This window comes from Theropithecus gelada, chromosome 19 (assembly GCF_003255815.1).
Source record: "Theropithecus gelada isolate Dixy chromosome 19, Tgel_1.0, whole genome shotgun sequence".
Lineage (NCBI taxonomy): Eukaryota > Metazoa > Chordata > Mammalia > Primates > Cercopithecidae > Theropithecus > Theropithecus gelada.
In genome coordinates, this window is record NC_037687.1 from 12,155,195 (window position 1) to 12,172,419 (window position 17,225).

The following is a 17,225-nucleotide window of genomic DNA, read 5'->3' on the forward strand; positions in this document are numbered from 1 at the left end:
ACTGCACTCCAGCCTGGGTGACACAGCGCGAGACTCCATCTCAAAAAAAAAAAAAAAAAAGAAAAGAAAAGAAACCCCATCTCTACTACGAATACAAAAAAAAAAAAAGAGCCAGGCAAGGTGGCACACACCTGTAGTGCCAGCTACTTGGGAGGCTGAGGCAGGAGAATCTCTTGAACCTGGGAGGCAAAGGTTGCAGTGAGCCAAGATCGCGCCACTGCACTCCAGCCTGCACTCCAGCCTGGAAGATAGAGCGAGAATCTGTCTCAAAAAAAAAAAAACAAACGAAACGAAACAAACCTGACATTCCATAGTACATACAATATAACAATATAACAGCACTTGAATAAGATTCATTCGAAAATAAAATACATAATTGACTGGCTTAAAATAAAATATATTGACATAAGTAAGGTTAAATACACAGGTTAAGAAAAGCAAGGAAATTATAATCCTTAACACTGGTCCCATCTGGAAAGAGACTGGATGATTTGGCTTCTAGGAATCATTTCAAGTGGGGCACGTGATGAGAAGACTTCAAACTAGTGGCCTGGCTGTCATTAGATTGACATTCCCTTTGTAATTTTTTTTTTTCTTTTTTTTGAGATGCAGTCTTGCTCTGTCACCCAGGTTGGAGTGCAGTGGCCCGATCTTGGCTCACTGCAAGCTCCACCTCCTGGGTTCATGCCATTCTCTTGCCTCAGCCTCCCGAGTAGCTCTGATTACAGGCGGCCGCCACCACGCCTCACTAATTTTTTTGTATTTTTAGTAGAGACGGGTGGGGTTTCACTGTGTTAGCCAGGATGGTCTCGATCTCCTGACCTTGTGATCCGCCTGCCTTAACCTCCCAAAGTGCTGGTATTACAGGCACGAGCCGGGCCCCCTTTACAATGTTTCAGCTGACTGTGCAACTGTTTTATGTAGTTTCCTCAAATGCAAGATGTTTAGTAAGTTTCCACAATGGAAACTCAAAACACAAATAAATCTCAGTGTACTCCGAATTGTGAGCATCAAGCCACTGAAGTAAACATTTAAAAGATAGCATAGGGCCTGTGTGGTGGCTCACACCTGTAATCCCAACACTTTGGGAGGCCGAGGCGGGCAGATCAATTGACATCAGGAGCTCGAGACCAGTCTGGCCAACATGGTGAAACCCCGTCTCTATTAAAAATACAAAAATCGGCCAGGTGCGGTGGCTCACTCCTGTAATCCCAGCAATTTGGGAGGCCGAGGCGGGTGGATCACGAGGTCAGGAGATTGCAACCAACCTGGCTAACACAGTGAAACCCCTACAAAAAAATTAGCTAGGCGTGGCGGCAGGCACCTGTAGTTCCAGCTACTTCGGAGGCTGAGGCAGAAGACTGGCGTGAACTCAGGAGGGGGAGCTTGCAGTGAGCCGAGATCACGCCACTGCACTGCAGCCTAGGTGACAGAGTGAGACTCTGTCTCAAAATAAATAAATAAATAAATAAAATTTTTTAAAATGTCAACCAGGTCTGGGGGCGGGCACCTGTAGTCCCAGCTACTTGAGAGGCTGAGGTAGGAGAATCGCTTGAACTCAGGAGTGGAGGTTGCAGTGAGCAGAGATCATGCCACCACACTCCAGCCTGGGCAACAGAGACGGAGGGAGGGAGGGAGGGAGGGAGGGAGGAAGGAAGGAAGGAAGGAAGGAAGGAAGGAAGGAAGGAAGGAAGGAAAATAGCACAGCCCCAGCCTCGGCAATGTGGCAAAACCCTGTCTCTACAAAAAAAATAAACACAAAAATTAGCTTGGCATGGTGGTGTGCACCTGTAGTTTCAGCTACTGAAGAGGCTCGAGGTAGGAGGATCACGTGAGCCCAGGAAGTCTAGGCTGCAGTGAGCCACAATTGCACCACTGCACTCCACCCTGGGTGACGGGGGTGAGACCCTGCCTCAAAAAAACAAAAATAGCTGGGCACAGTGGTTCACGCCTGTAATCCCAGCACTTTGGGAGGTTGAGATGGGCGGATTACCTGAGGTCAGGAGTTCGAGACCAGCCTCGCCAACATGGCAAAAGCCTGTGTCCGTTAAAAATACAAAAAAAATTAGCTTAGCGTGATAGAATGCACCTGTAATCCCAGCTACTTGGGAGGCTAAGGCAGGAGAATTGCTTGAACCCAGGAGGCGGAGGTTGCAGTGAGCCAAAATTGCGCCATTGGACTCTAGCCTGGGGGACAGGGTGAGACTCTGTCTCAAAAAAACAGAAAAGATACATCAAATTAGGAAGCACTACATGGAGAAATGGCATACATCCTTAGAAAAGAGGCTGAATATTATCATAATTTATGCTTGAGCTCTCCCAAATACAGTGCTTTATTAAATTCCATAAAATTCACAACCAGGTTTGCTTGGTATGTTATTAAACTTAAGAAATGCTATTTCTTGCCGGGCACGGTAGCTCACGCCTGTAATTCCAGCACTTTGGGAGGCTAGGGCAGGTAGATCACCTGAGGTCAGGTGTTTGAGACCAGCCTGGCTAACACGGTGAAATCCCGTCTCTACTAAAAATATAAAAATTAGCCAGGCATGGTGGTGGGCACCTGTAGTCCCAGCTACTTGGGAGGCTGAGGCACAAGAATGGCTTGAACCAGGTAGGCAGAGGTTGCAGTGAGCGAAGATCAAGGCACTACATTCCAGCCTGGTTAACAGAGTGAGACTCTGTCTCAAAAAACAAAAACAAAAACAAAAAAAAACGGTTTAAGAACTACTTCTAGGCCAGGCGCACACACATGGAATCCCAGCATTCTGGGAGGCCAAGGTAGTAGGATTACTTGAAGCCAGGAGTTCAAGATCAGCCTAGGCAACATAATGAGACCTCAACTCTACTAAAAATTAAAAATTAGCTGGGTGTGATGGCATATGTCTGTAGTCCCAGCTACTCAGGAGGTTGAGGCAGGAGGATCGCTTGAACCCAAGAGTTGTAGGCTACAGTGAGCCATGATCACGAAAGTGCAGATCACGCCTGGTGACAGACAGAGACCATCTCAAGGAAGAAAGGAGGGAAAGAAAGGGAAAGGAAGAAATAAATAAATAAAAGAAAAAAGGAAAGAAAGGAAGGAAAAGAAAGAAAAAAAAGGGCCAGGTGCAGCAGCTCCCACCTGTAATCCCAGCACTTTGGGAGGCCAAGGTGGGTGAATCACCTGAGGTCAGGAGTTCGACACCAGCCTGACCAACATAGTGAAACCCTGTCGCTACTAAAAATACAAAATTAGCAGGGCATGGTAGCACATCCTGTAATCCCAGTTACTTGGGAGGCTGAGGCAGGAGAATCACTTGAACCCCTGGAGGCAGAGGTTGCAGTGAGCCAATATCATGCCATTACACTCCAGCCTGGGCAACAAGAGGGAAACTCTGCCTCTAAAAGAAAAGAAGGGGCTGGGCGCGGCGGTTCACGCCTGTAATCCCAGCATTTTGGGAGGCTGAGGCGGGCAGATCACCCAAGGTCAGGAATTCAAGACCAGCCTGGCCTAAATGGTGAAATCCCGTCTCTACTAAAAATACAAAAAATTAGTCAGGCGTGGTGGGGTGTGCCTGTAATTCCAGCTACTCGGGAGGCTGAGGCAGGAGAATTGCTTGAACCCAAGAGGCGGAGGTTGCAGTGAACTGAGATCACACCACTGCACTCCAGCCTGAGTGACTGAGTGAAACTTCACCTTAGAAAAAAAAAAAAAAAAAAAGAAGGAAGGAAGGGAGGGAGGGAGGCAAAAAGAAAAGAAAAGGGAGGGGAGGGGAAGGGAGGAGAGGGGAGGTGAGGGGAGAGAAGAGGAGAGGAGAAAAGAAGGCCACTTCTAAAAAACTGAAATAGCTGGGTGCGGTGGCTCATGCCTGTAATCCCAGCACTTTGGGAGTCCAAGGCAGGTGGATCACAAGGTCAGGAGTTGGCCAGGCGCAGTGGCTCAAGCCTGTAATCCCAGCACTTTGGGAGGCCGAGACGGGTGGATCACGAGGTCAGGAGATTGAGACCATCCTGGCTAACACGGTGAAACCCCGTCTGTACTAAAAAATACAAAAAAAAATAGCCGGGCGAGGTGGCGGGCACCTGTAGTCCCAGCTACTTGGGAGGCTGAGGCAGGAGAATGGCGTGAACCCGGGAGGCGGAGCTTGTAGTGAGCTGAGATCCGGCCACTGCACTACCCTGGGCTACAGAGTGAGACTCCGTCTCAAAAAAAAAAAAAAAAAAAAAAAAAAACAAAGTCAGGAGTTCGAGCCCAGCCTGGCCAACACAGTGAAACCCCGTCTCTACTAAAAATACAAAAAATTAGCCAGGTATGGTGGCACACCTGTAGTACCAGCTACTCGGGAGGCTGAGGCAAGAGAATCGCTTGAACCCAGGAGGTAGAGGTTGTGGTGAGCCAAGATTGCACCACTGCACTCCAGACTGGACAACAAAGCGAGACTCTGTCTCAAAACAATTAAAAAAAAAAAAAATGAAATAGAACTCAAATATCTAAAAACAGCAAAGACTTTGTACAGTACACAGTTAGGAAATGTTACAGCCTGAATCTGTGTGTCCCTCCCAAAATTCATATACTGAAATTCTAACTCCTAATGTCGCTGTATTAGGAGGTGGCATCTTTGGGAAGTTATCGGGATTCGAGATCATGAGGGTGGTGCCCTCATAAACGGGATTAGCAACCTTAGAAATGACGAGAGACAGCTTGCTTCCTCTCTCCTCTGCCTTGTAAGGATACAATGAGAGATGATGATCTCAAAACCTCAAAGCAGGGCCTTACCAGATACTACATCTGCCAGCACCTTGGACTTGGACTTCCCAGCCTCCAGAACTGTGAAAACTCAATGTGTGTTGTTTACGCCACCCAGCCTATGGCAATGTATTACAGCAGGCCCAGGTGACTAAGACAGTATAGCACTTTCTCAACCATACATCAGGGTTGAAATAATTAGGACATTATGGCAGTAGCAGAGAGATAGACCAAAGAAATATGGGAAATTCTGAAACCAGGGCATCTAGGTAAGGTATGTGAACCTATGACAGAGCAGGTATGGTCAGTCAGGGATAGAAACGATGGACAGTTAAACCCCAGGCGCAGGGATAATCCATCTTCTGTCCATCATCTCCACACAATGTTGTGAAATCAGTGTAGAGCTGTCTATTGCAGTGAATTCTTAAAATTGTATGTTACCTCAGAAGCCACTGTGAATATGGTGTTAACTTTCTCATACTAGAAGCAGAGCTTAGTCACCCTTAATACAGTTTCCAGTTCTACGCCTCCTCCCATTTCCTCCATGTGGTCAATCCAGTTACCTGCCTTACACAGCCACCTCCCTGTGACCACCGCCCCATGAGACGGCTAGATACAAACTGCTAGAAATCATCCAACTGACCCCACACAAGGAATGCACAGAGAGGCTGCAGGGACCACCTCTCAGTCACCATGTGACTCCATGAAATTCCCATCTGCTTGCTCTAAACTCACCAACAAGAACTCCCAGAGTCTCCAATAAAGGCATCTGTCCAGATTCCTCTGTCTTGTTCCCTGGTTAGGTGTGTATGTCAGGTCCTAAACAGCCACCCTCTTCCTGTTGGCCTAGAAGGAGAACCATCCTTTCTCTCTGGGATCTATTACCTAGCAGCCTGTTACACCCACAGTTCACAAGGAAACCCACATTCAGAAGGTTCAACAAGCCTGAGGACCATTCATGTGAAGATGTGGCCCACTCCTAAGAACTGAGTGAGGGAGCCGGGTGCGGTGGCTCACGCATGTAATCCCAGCAATTTGGGAGGCCAAGGCAGGCGAATCACCAAGTTCGAGACCAGCCTGGCCAACATGGAGAAAACCCCCGTCTCTACTAAAAACACAAAAAATTAGCCAGACGTGGTGGCGCATGTCTGTAATCCCAGCTACTCGGAAGGCTGAGGTAGGAGAATCACTTGAATCTGGTAGGCAGAGGTTGCGGTGAGCCAAGATTGCACCACTGCACTCCAGCCTGGGCAACGAGAGCGAAATTCCATCTCAAAAAAAAAAAAAAAGAAAGAAAGAAATGAGTGAGGGAAACATTCTGGGAGCTCCACACACCCTACTCTCCTCTCCTCATGATGTGATTCATGGTCTCAATTCTCACCAGTGACCAGACGTTTACCTGGAGTCAGTTTAAAGTTCTGACCTCTGGTGTCTTCTGTGACAACAAAAGTGTAAACACTGACCAGTTTTAACACTAGCTAGGTGTCTAATAGTTCAGTTCTGACACCACTCAGAATTAGGACGGACCCTACAAGTTCAAGGCTCAGTCTCCCAACATGCCAGTTCACATGCCAGTCACAAGCCACAGGGCCACCCACACTTCTGAACAACTGTGTACAAATCATAAGCTCCCATAATCTCCTCCTTGGGTTCAACAATTTGCTAAAACTATTCAAAGAACTCAACAAAACATGTTATACTTAAGTTACACAAAACTTAAGTATAACTCAGGGACAGGCAAATAAGAGCTGAAAAATGGCAGGGAAAGGGGAGTGGATAGGCTACGCTCCTCATCTTGGAGCGCACCACCCTTCCAGCACATCAATGTCCTCATCAACCTGGAAGTACTCTCTGAATGTCTTTGCTCAAACATTTTTACATAACTCAATCTCCAGTCTCCACTCTTTCCTGAGGTAGGGACTGGAGCTAAAAGTGACAACCCTCTAGCCATGGGTTTGGTCTTTCTGGTGACCAGTCTCCACTCTGAAAGTATCCAGGGGTTCCACAGTCGCCTCATTAGCTTAAAACTCAAGTATGGTCTGAAAGGGGCTTGCTGTGAATAACAAAACACACTCTACCTATCACTTAGGAAATTCCAAGGGTTTTTAAGATCCCTGTCCCAGGAACTGCAGACAAACACCAAATATATTTATTACACCACAGAAGCAAATACACTCTTAAATTCGTAAACCTTTTCTCCAGCAGAAAGAAACCAAAGGTGTCTTTCTCTAAGTCTGACACTCACAGATATTTGCAGAAATCATACTCTGACTAAACCAACTCTGTGGATACGAAACCAAACTGCTGACAATGTTGAATTTTACGCAAGCTCTATAATCCTACAGAATAGCTATGATTAAAACACTCTCCGCCACCACGGCCCTTGGTGTTCCAGAGAAGCAGGATACTGGGGGGGGAAAAAACCCTTCCTATTACTAATTTAGATGTCCTTTATTTTACCCGTAAGGAAGCCAGACAGGCGGCTGGCCACGGTGACTCACGTCTGTAATCCCAGCACTTTGGGAGGCCAAGGCGGGTGGATCATGAGGTCAGGAGACTGACACCATCCCGGCTAACACGATGAAACCCTGTCTCCACTAAAAATACAAAAAAAATTAGTTGGGTGTAGTGGCCGGCGCCTGTAGTCCCCGCTACTCGAGAGGCGGAGGCAGGAGAATAGCCTGAACCTGGGAGGTGGAGTTTGCAGTGAGCCGAGATCACACTACTGCACTCCAGCCTGGGCGACACAGCAAGACTCTGTCTCAAAAAAAAAAAAAAAAAAGGCCAGACAGACTCTCCAAATTCCCATTGTTTACTTCATAAATAATAGGCTGGACAGTTTTGTCTTCACTGATCAGTCAAAACAAAATATCTGTAAATCCAACCTTTGGTTAGGTTTCTCTCCTTTCAGGCCCTGAACTTTGACCCACCCTCCACAGCCTAAGGAAGCATCCACCCAACCCCTCCTTTATGAATCATCCTAAGAACAGACTCACCTCAGGAAAAATATTCTCTGATCTATGATCCGATTTTGCACTTTCCACTCTGCCCTCTCCTCCCACCTATTCCTAATCTTATTTGTTCCCTCCTTATGAATGAAAAACTTTTTTAGGGGAAGAGGAGGAGGAGAGACAGGGTCTTGCTCTGTTGTCCAGGCTAGGGTACAGTGCCAGAATCACTGTTCACTGGAGCCTTGATCTCCTGGGCTCAAGGGATCCTCCCACCTAAGCCTCAGCTGGGACTACAGGTGTGCACTACCACGCCCAGCTAATATTTTTTTTTAGTTTTGTAGAGAGGTGGTCTTATTATGTTGTCCAGGTTAGTCTCAAACTCCTGACCTCAAGCAATCCTCCTGTTTGGGCCTCCCAAAGTGCTGGGATTACAGATGGAAGTCACCACTTCCACCAGAAGAGCCTTTTTCTGCCTAACCTCTATGATGCTTGCAGATCTTGTATCTACTGCTTTCCCCCTTTCGTTATACTCCTTTCACATAAAGTCACTTTTTACCTAACTCCAGATCTCTTGAATTTGAGGATGTCTAGAAACAGCTCTCTCAAATCATGAGCGCCCATGGTTTATTGTTATTATCTGAACAATAACAATTACAACCTCAGACAGGGTATCACCCTCCCAGTTATACCTATGTGTGTATCCTCAGCTTTCCAGAGGTCTGTAGCTTCTCTCAGCATAAAGGACTCCTCCCCTGGTTGGAGTGATTAGGCTGGGATGCCTGCAAGTTCTACCCAGGAAGAACCAACTGGGACTTCAATGACCTCCCTTTGCAGGCTCTAAGTTTGGAGTCACTCTGAGGCACACTTGGCCTCACACCTCTGCTTCGTCAGACAAGACTATTCACTTACTTTTTTTTTTTTTTTTTTGAGACTGAGTTTCACTCTTGTTGCTCAGGTTGGAGAGCAGTGGCGCGATCTTGGCTCACCGCAACTTCCACCTCCCAGGTTCAAGCAATTCTCCTGCCTCAGCCTCCCGAGTAGCTTGGATTACAGGCATGCCACCATCATGCCCAGCTTCACTTACTTTTAAAGAAGAAAATATCGGGGCCGAGCGAGGTGGCTCACGCCTGTAATCCCAGCACTTTGGGAGGCCGAGGCGGGCGGATCACAAGGTCAGGAGACGGAGACCATCCTGGCGTTAACAAAAATACAAAAATTAGCCGGGTGTGGAGGCAGGCGCCTGTAGTCCCAGCTACTCGGGAGGCTGAGGCAGGAGAATGGTGTAAACCCAGGAGGTGGAGCTTGCAGTGAGCTGAGTTTGCGCCACTGCACTCCAGCCTGGGCAACAGAGCGAGACTCTGTCTTAAAAAAAAAAAAGGTCGGGCGCGGTGGCTCAGGCCTGTAATCCCAGCACTTTGGGAGGCCGAGGCGGGTGGATCACGAGGTCAGGAGATCGAGACCATCCTGGCTAACATGGTGAAACTCCGTCTCTACTAAAAATACAAAAAAAAAAAAACTAGCCGGGCGTGGTGGCGGGCGCCTGTAGTCCCAGCTACTCGGAGGCTGAGGCAGGAGAATGGCATGAACCCGGGAGGCGGAGCTTGCAGTGAGCCGAGATCGCGCCACTGCACTCCAGCCTGGGTGACACAGCGCGAGATTCTGTCTCAAAAAAAAAAAAAAAAAAAAAAAAAAGAAAATATCCTGTGTTTGAAGAATCCAGCAAAATCACTCAAACTCACTGTTTATGTATATAGGAGGAAAGGAAACTGTAAGACATTTGTATTCTACAGCTTAAACATGAAAAGCACAAGTATTTATCCCTTTCAGATAACAGAGATGTCACATTACTATTACTTCCATGACAACTTCTCTAATATTTAAAAGTCCGATAGGACTTAGCATTAATCACCAAAGTCCAGATGAAAAGATACAGAACAGTTATCTATTACGACATAATACCTTGCAAAGAAGATGATATTTTAGAGAATCTCTGTATTTCACCAATTTATCTACTACACCTTTTTGTGGAAATGTATTCATTTCTCTGTAGCCACAATGGAAGACTGAATTTCCCTATTTTTCTGAGATTCTTATCCCCAGTAGCATTCTCAAGGCTAAGTCCTGGGATTGATGTGAAATCACACAAAAGAAAAGAGACCTGAGAAACCTACCACACACGTTGTGGGGAAGAAACTACATAAATAAGAATCTTTTTTTTTTTTTTTTTTTTTTGTCTGAGACGGAGCTTTGTTCTGTCGCCCAGGCTGGAGTGCAGTGGCGCCATCTCGGCTCACTGCAAGCTCCGCCTCCCGGGTTCATTCTCCTGCCTCAGCCTCCCCAGTAGCTGGGACTACACATAAATAAGAATTTTTAACAACTTGAATGTAAGACTAGATCATTGTTTTTCCTCAAATCTACTTTCTGCCTGTTTGTAAACATTTTATCTTGTCTTTCAAGCACTACTGATGAAATACATTTTACATTTAATGAAAAACAGGATCAACTAAGCAAACAAATCTTTTTAAGGGTTTACAAACCCAGGGAGAGGCAGAGCTGACCTGGAATACAGACATTTATCTGATTCCAGTGTCGGGTACCCTACCACCTAGGACATCTCCCCAGCCCCATCCTGGCTCACTGAGTGCTCAGTGACCAACCTCCCTGAAGAGAGTGAATTGCGCCCTGCTCAGTCTGCCCCAAGCGCATTTTAACTTTCAGGTTCTTGCACCATTTCAATGGAGTGGGTTTTCCTTCTCCTTTGAGATAGTTTTTCTCCCTTCACTAGACTAAAATAATCCAGAAGTCAGGAATCATTTGTGTCTTTTCCTCTCAGTCACAGCCTAAGATGGGCTAACCATCAATGTGTCCCTAAGGAATGGAAACTGCGGTTGAGGAAGAAAAGCTGAGCGTCCCAAAGGGTAAACTTTTCAGAGGAAGGGGATGCCGGGAGACTCCTCCCACCTCAAGGCATCCAGCTGCTCCCGTGAGAGGCCTCACCCCTACACCTTAAGCTGTCCTCTGGAAGGAGTGACCCAGGCGTTGATAATCACTAGATCCTCCAAGAGAAGTGGCAGCTGTGGGTATCTTGGGTCAGGTCCAGGCAGTTCTGAAAATCAGGACCAGGAAAAGATAACGGGCCACATCACCGTGTAAAGTTTCCAGAGGGGAAACTCCACCCAAAGACATTCTGATTAGGCATGGGGGCTTAGGAAAGATAAAAGGAGGGACAGCACAAAAATGTTCTACCGCAGAGTGTCAGGTTCTTATTCTCTGCTTCCCTCTCAGGTTACAAGTACACAAACAAGAGGGCGAGCGCAGTGGCTCACGCCTGTAATCCCAGCACTTTGGGAGGCTGAGGCGAGCGGATCACCTGAGGTCTGGAGTTTGAGACCAACCTGGCCAACATGGCGAAACCCAATCTCTACTAAAAATACAAAAAGTAGCCGGTCTTGGTGGCGCCTGCCTGTAATCCCAGCTACTCGGGAGGCTGAGGCAGGAGAACTGCTTGAACCCGGGAGGCGGAGGTTGCAGTAAGCTGAGATCTTCCCACTGCACTCCAGTTTGGGCGACAGAGTGAAACTCTTGTCTCAAAATAAATAAATAATCCACAAACAGAAAACAAATCCTTTCAAAATAGGATGGTGAAAGAAACTATAAACAACTAAAATACAGTGTCTGAAATGTAGAACAAAAACCAGTTGATAATGTTGTGATTTGGCGAGGGGTCACCTTTGGGAATGCGGGGAAGGAACCTGAAATTTAGGCATTTATTCCCAGCCCTAGAAAAAGCTAGGCTTAAAAAAACTGGAGTCGTAGGTTTGAGACTCTTTTTCCAGTACGGTTGGAAGACTCAGAGGGAGACAGTCCCCCGGAAAAAAAGAGGATGGACTGGGAAGCCCACAGCCCACAGCTCCTCCCATGCACGAACCCTACACTCGAGACGGGATTCCTCCTTGTGACCCTCCCGTGTCCCAGCACAATCGGGGGAGAGGCGGGGCTGCGGGCGCGGAGCTGCCCAGAGAGGGCTCCCGGGCCGGGGCCGCAGTCGCCGCCCAGGGACGGGACAGGACGCCTGGGGTACCGGCTACGGCCCAGCCCCACCTTGTGGCCGAGGGGACAGAGGGCCGAGCTGCGCCCGCGAACTCGAGTCCCAGACCCTGAAGTCGCTGTAGGGAGGCCAGGGACCTTCCACAGCCAGTTCCGGCCGGTTCCCACAAGCCCCTCCCCCAGTCTCCAGACGCCCGGCCCCGCACACGCACCATTTCCTGGCTTCCAGGGTGTCCCGGGGTCCTGCCTACGGCTCTCTCCGGCCTGTGCAGGTCCCAGCACGCCAGACGCTGCGGTGGAGCCACCCGGGCCACTGGAGAAGCGGAGACCGGAACCCAAACGCGGCGGACGCGAAACAGGAAGACCCCGCGGAGTTGTTGAACGTTGCCCACCGTCCCCCCTTGCAGAGTTCCTGATTGGATGGTTTGCAGGTCCCCGCCCCAGAGTCCCTGATTGGGTGATGATCCAAGTCCTGCCCCCTTGGCACTGAGTGACAGGAGAAGCAATGCGATATGTGGCTGAGTAAAGACAGATTGACAGGGTCTTGGCCACTGCCCTTCGTAGGCGGGGCTTCCTCCCTCTGTAACCTTCTGTGCCGGGGAGAATGTTTGCGTTTAAGCAGAAAGTGTTCCAGACTCTGCAGAACTGACGCTGGCGTGTTTCTGCACTCAGGGTACCCTTCCTGCTTTTTCCTCCCGGACACAGAGTCACAAGTGTGCACAGGGAATGACAGACTCGGCGTCCAGTGGAGCCATCTGCTGGCCTCAGAGTAGGAGGCCCGCCCAGGCCAGGCCGGACCACAGTGTAACAGGAGGGAGGAGGGCTTGCTTCTTTCAGGCAAGAAAATTAAAACCGACAAAGAAATAAAATTATTAAATGCGTAGGAAAAACTGGAGTTTTTATGACAGCGATCATCTGTAAAGAAACCAAGAGAAGGCCGGGCGCGGTGGCTCACGCCTGTAATCCCAGCACTTTGGGAGGCCGAGGCGGGCGGATCACGAGGTCAGGAGATCGAGACCATCCTGGCGAACACGGTGAAACCCCGTCTCTACTAAAAATACAAAAAAATTAGCCAGGCGTGGTGGCGGGCGCCTGTAGTCCCAACTACTCGAGAGGCTGAGGCAGGAGAATGGTGTGAACCCGGGAGGCGGAGCTTGCAGTGAGCCGAGATCAAGCCACTGCACTACAGCCTGGGCGACAGAGCAAGACTCCGTCTCAAAAAAAAAAAAAAGAGAGAGAGAGAGAAACCAAGAGAAGTAAAGCAAACACTTGAACTACCTCAGACAAGCAGCCTGCTTCACCCGGAGTTCACAAGGAAAACCCACAATCATGAGGTTAAAAATAATTCCCAAGCGCCGGGTGCAATGGCTCACGCCTGTAATCCCAGCACTTTGGGAGGCCGAGGCAAGAAGACTCCTTAAGGTCAGGAGTTAAAGACCAGCCTAACTAACATGGTGAAACCCCATCTCTACTAAAAATACAAAAATTAGTCAGGCGTAGTAGCAGGCGCCTGTAGTCCCAGCAACACGGGAAGCTGAGGTAGGAGAATCCCTTGAACCCGGGAGTGGGAGGTTGCAGTGATCCGAGATAGTGCCATTGCACTCCAGCCTGGGCGACAGAGCAAGACTAAAAAAAAAAAAAAAAAAAATTCCCAAGCTTGGGAGCCGACTCTAACTGCTGAAATGGAACCCCAGTGTGGATCAGAACCTGGTGATGAGACAGGGACACTTAAGAATTCAACTCCAGGAGCTCAAGGTGCCCTCCAGTCCCCTCCTCACAATGTGGAAACACTCCTTCCTTCAAAACCATTTGTACCAGCAGGAAACTCTCACCTGCAGTCATTGTAAAGTTGTGACCTAAATAAACTGTCACGTTCCCAAACCTTTTCTCCGGGGGACAAGGCAAACCAGTCTTTCACTGAACCTGACCTTCACAGCTTTAATTTGTGTATACAAATTACAGCCTGACCCCAGCGACCCCATGGATGCTAAAACCAAAACACTGCCCAGAAAATGCCCCAGGCGCCAAAGGTACAACCTCAGAAAAGACAGAACCCTCCGCCCCCACCCAACGACATCTGCAGATGGGTCTCCTGCTTTTCATAGCTCTGCAGCTTCTCAGAATCCACATTCCTGGCCAGGCGCGATGGCTCACGCCAGCACTTTGACAGGCCGAGGTGGGCGAATCACCTGAGGTCAAGAGTTCAAGACCAACCTGGCCAAATGGTGAAACTAAGGGAGGAGACCACCCCTCATATCGTCTTATGCCCAATTTCTGCCTCCAAAGAAAGAAGAAGTAAAAACTAAAGGCAGAAATGAAATCCACAGGCAGACAGCCCAGTGCCGCACGCTGGGCCACCCTGACCTAATCAGTTATCTCTAGATTACAGACATTGTATAGAAATGCGCTGTGAAAATCCCTATCCTGTTTTGTTCCGATTACCAGTGCATGCAGCCCCCAGTCCCGTACCCGCCGCTTGCTCAATCATGACCCTCTCACACACACTCCCTTAGAGTTGTGAGCCCTTAAAAGGGACGGGAATTGCTCACTCGGAGAGCTCGGCTCTTGAGACAGGAGTCTTGTCGATGCCCTTGGCCAAATAAACCCCTTCCTTCTTTAACTCGGTGTCTGAGGAGTTTTGTCTGCGGCTCATCCTGCTACATTTCTTGGTTCCCTGACCAGGAAGTGAGGTGATTGGTGGATGGTCAAGGCAGCTCCTTAGGCGGCTTAAGCCTGCCCTGTGGAACATCCCTGGGGGGGACTCCGACCAGCCCGAGTGATGCGGATCCTGAGAGCCCTCCCAGGTAGGCATTTGCCCCGGTGGGATGCCTCGTCAGAGCAGTGTGTGGCAGGCCCCCGTGGCTGAACACCGGGAAGGAACAGGCACTTGGAGTCTGGACATCTAAAACTTGGTAACACTAGTCTTTGAAACTTGCCCCCTCCGTTTGAGTGGAAGCGTGGCCTAATCATCCATGGCGTGCCTTTATGGGCACTTCGGTTTTGGTTTTGGTTTTGACTTGATTTGAATTACATGACAGGACCAGTCTTGGGAACTTGCCTACTCCATTTGAGTGGAAGCGTGGCCTGATCACCCACAGCGTGCCTTTATGCACACTTTGGTTTTGATTTTGACTTGGTTTGAATTGCTTGACAGGATTGGTCTTGGGAACTTGCCTACTCCATCTGAGTGGAAGCATGGCCTGATGACCCACCGTGCGCCTGTACCGACACTTTGGTTTTTGTTTTTGACTTGACTTGGATTGCTTGATACCTTGGTTTTGGTTTTGACCTGGCTTAGATTTCTGGATACTCTGATTTTGGTTTTGATTCTGGTTTGGCATAAACTGTAAAAGTGTGTGTGTGCCCTTTTTACCCATTCTTTGTTTTATGATGTGCGTGTGGTGTAAGTGTGGTGTTTTGTCTCAAGGAAATGTGGGTCACAAAGTAAATCCACCCCACTAGGAACTATGTTGAAAAATTTCAAAAAGGGATTTAAGGGAGACTATGGAGTCACCATGACACCAGGAAAACTTAGAACTTTGTGTGAGATAGACTGGCCAGCATTAGAGGTGGGTTGGCCATAAGAAGGAAGCCTGGACAGGTCCCTTATCTCGAAGGTATGGCACAGGGTAACCTGTAAGTCAGGGTACCCAGATCAGTTCCCATATATAGATTCTTGGTTACAGCTAGTTTTGGACCCCCCACAGTGGTTAAGAGGACAGGCAGCAGCAGTACTAGTAGAAAAGGGACAGTTAGTTAAGGAAGGTTCTCGCTCCACCCACCGAGGGAAGTTGGCACCAAAAGTCCTGTCCAACCCAACACCAGAAGAATCGTGGCAGGAATTGGTACCAGCAATACCCCCTCCTTATCGGGAGGAAGGGCTCCCCACCCCTGAGCCCACAGCACCTCCACCTCCACCAGATAACCACACCCAGAGTAGTTATCTAGCCACCCAGAGTAGACAAGAGAGGAAGTGAAGCCACAGGAGAAACTCCTCCCTTGGCAGCTCGTTTATGGCCCAAGACTGGAATCCAAATGCCCCCGAGAGAACAGTGATATACTGGGGTAGATGAGGATGGACACATGGTGGAAAGGCATGCCTTTGTGTATGAACCTTTCACCTCTGCTGACCTCCTCAATTGGAAAAATAATACTCCATCTTACACTGAAAAGCCTCAAGTTTTAATTGACTTGCTCCAAACTATTTATACAGACTCATAATCCTACTTGGGCTGATTGCCACCAGCTGCTCATGTACCTCTTTAATACAGATGAAGGCAAAGGGCGCTCCAGGCGGCAACTAAGTGGCTAGAGGAGCACATCCCAGTCGATTACCAAAACCCCTAAGAATATATAAGAGTTCAAGCCAGGCGTGGTGGCTCACGCCTGTAATCCCAGCACTTTGGGAGGCTGAGGCAGGTGGATCACGAGGTCAGGAGATTGAGACCATCCTGGCTAACATGGTGAAACCCTGTCTCTACTAAAATTACAAAAAATTAGCCGGGCGTGGTGGCGGGCACCTGTAGTCCCAGTTACTCGGGAGGCTGAGGCAGGAGAATGGTGTGAACCTGGGAGGTGGAGCTTGCAGTGAGCTGAGATTACGCCACTGCACTCCAGCCTGGCAGACACAGCGAGACTCCGTCTCAAAAAAAAAAGAGTTCAGCTGCCGGGAACAGACCCCCAATGGGACCCGAACGAGGGACCAGACATGGAGAGGCTAAAACGGTACCATGAGGCATTAATAGAAGGTCTAAAGAAAGGGGTTCAAAAGGCTACAAATGTAAATAAAGTCTCTGAGGTCATCCAAGGAAAAGAGGTGAGTCCAGCGCAATTCTATGAAAGACTGTGTGAGACTTACCGTATATACACTCCTTTTGATCCAGATAGCCCTGAAAATCAGCGCATGATTAACATGGCCTTAGTTAGCCAAAGCACGGAAGATATCAGGAGAAAACTGCAGAAACAGGCTGGGTTTGCAGGTATGAATACCTCACAGTTACTGGAAATAGCCAATAAAGTGTTATGAATAGAGATGCAACAAGTCGCAGAGAAAGCCGTAAGGAAGGTGAATGCTAGACTAGGCAAAACGCCGACTTACTGGCTGCGGCCATTAAGGGAATTCTCCCGAAAGGAGAGGGAAAGGGGGGTTCCAGGAAGAACACCCAGTGTAATCGCCCACGCTTGCAATGTAACCAGTGCGCCTATTGTAAGGAAATAGGACATTGGAAAGATAAGTGTCCCCAACTGAAGGAAAAGCAAGATGGTTTGGAACAAAAGACCTCAGATAAAGACAAGGGAGCTTTGTTCAATCTGGCTGAAGGGCTGTTGAACTAAAGGGGACCGGGCTCAAGTGCCCCCAAGGAGCCCACAGTCAGGATTACAACTGGGGGCAAGGACATTAAGTTTTTGGTCGATACTGGTGCTGAACATTCAGTAGTGGCCACCCCGGTTGCCCCCTTATCCAAGAAAACCATTGATATAATCGGAGCAACAGGAGTTTCCAC

At 48.5% G+C, this 17,225-nt stretch overlaps 1 protein-coding gene across 2 annotated transcripts in view; it reads right to left on the reverse strand.

Moving 5' to 3' along the window:
- The window catches only part of ZNF564 (zinc finger protein 564), a 28,364-nt gene extending 16,222 nt beyond the window's left edge, over positions 1-12,142 (reverse strand). The window contains exon 1 of one of the 2 annotated variants that reach the window (XM_025369307.1): positions 11,934-12,142. In XM_025369307.1, the coding sequence (XP_025225092.1) occupies positions 11,934-11,936 (3 nt within the window). In that variant the 5' untranslated portion in view covers positions 11,937-12,142. The remainder of the gene's footprint in view (positions 1-11,933) is intronic. The other variant, XM_025369308.1, reaches the window with a different exon arrangement.
- Positions 12,143-17,225: the final 5,083 nt, after the last annotated feature.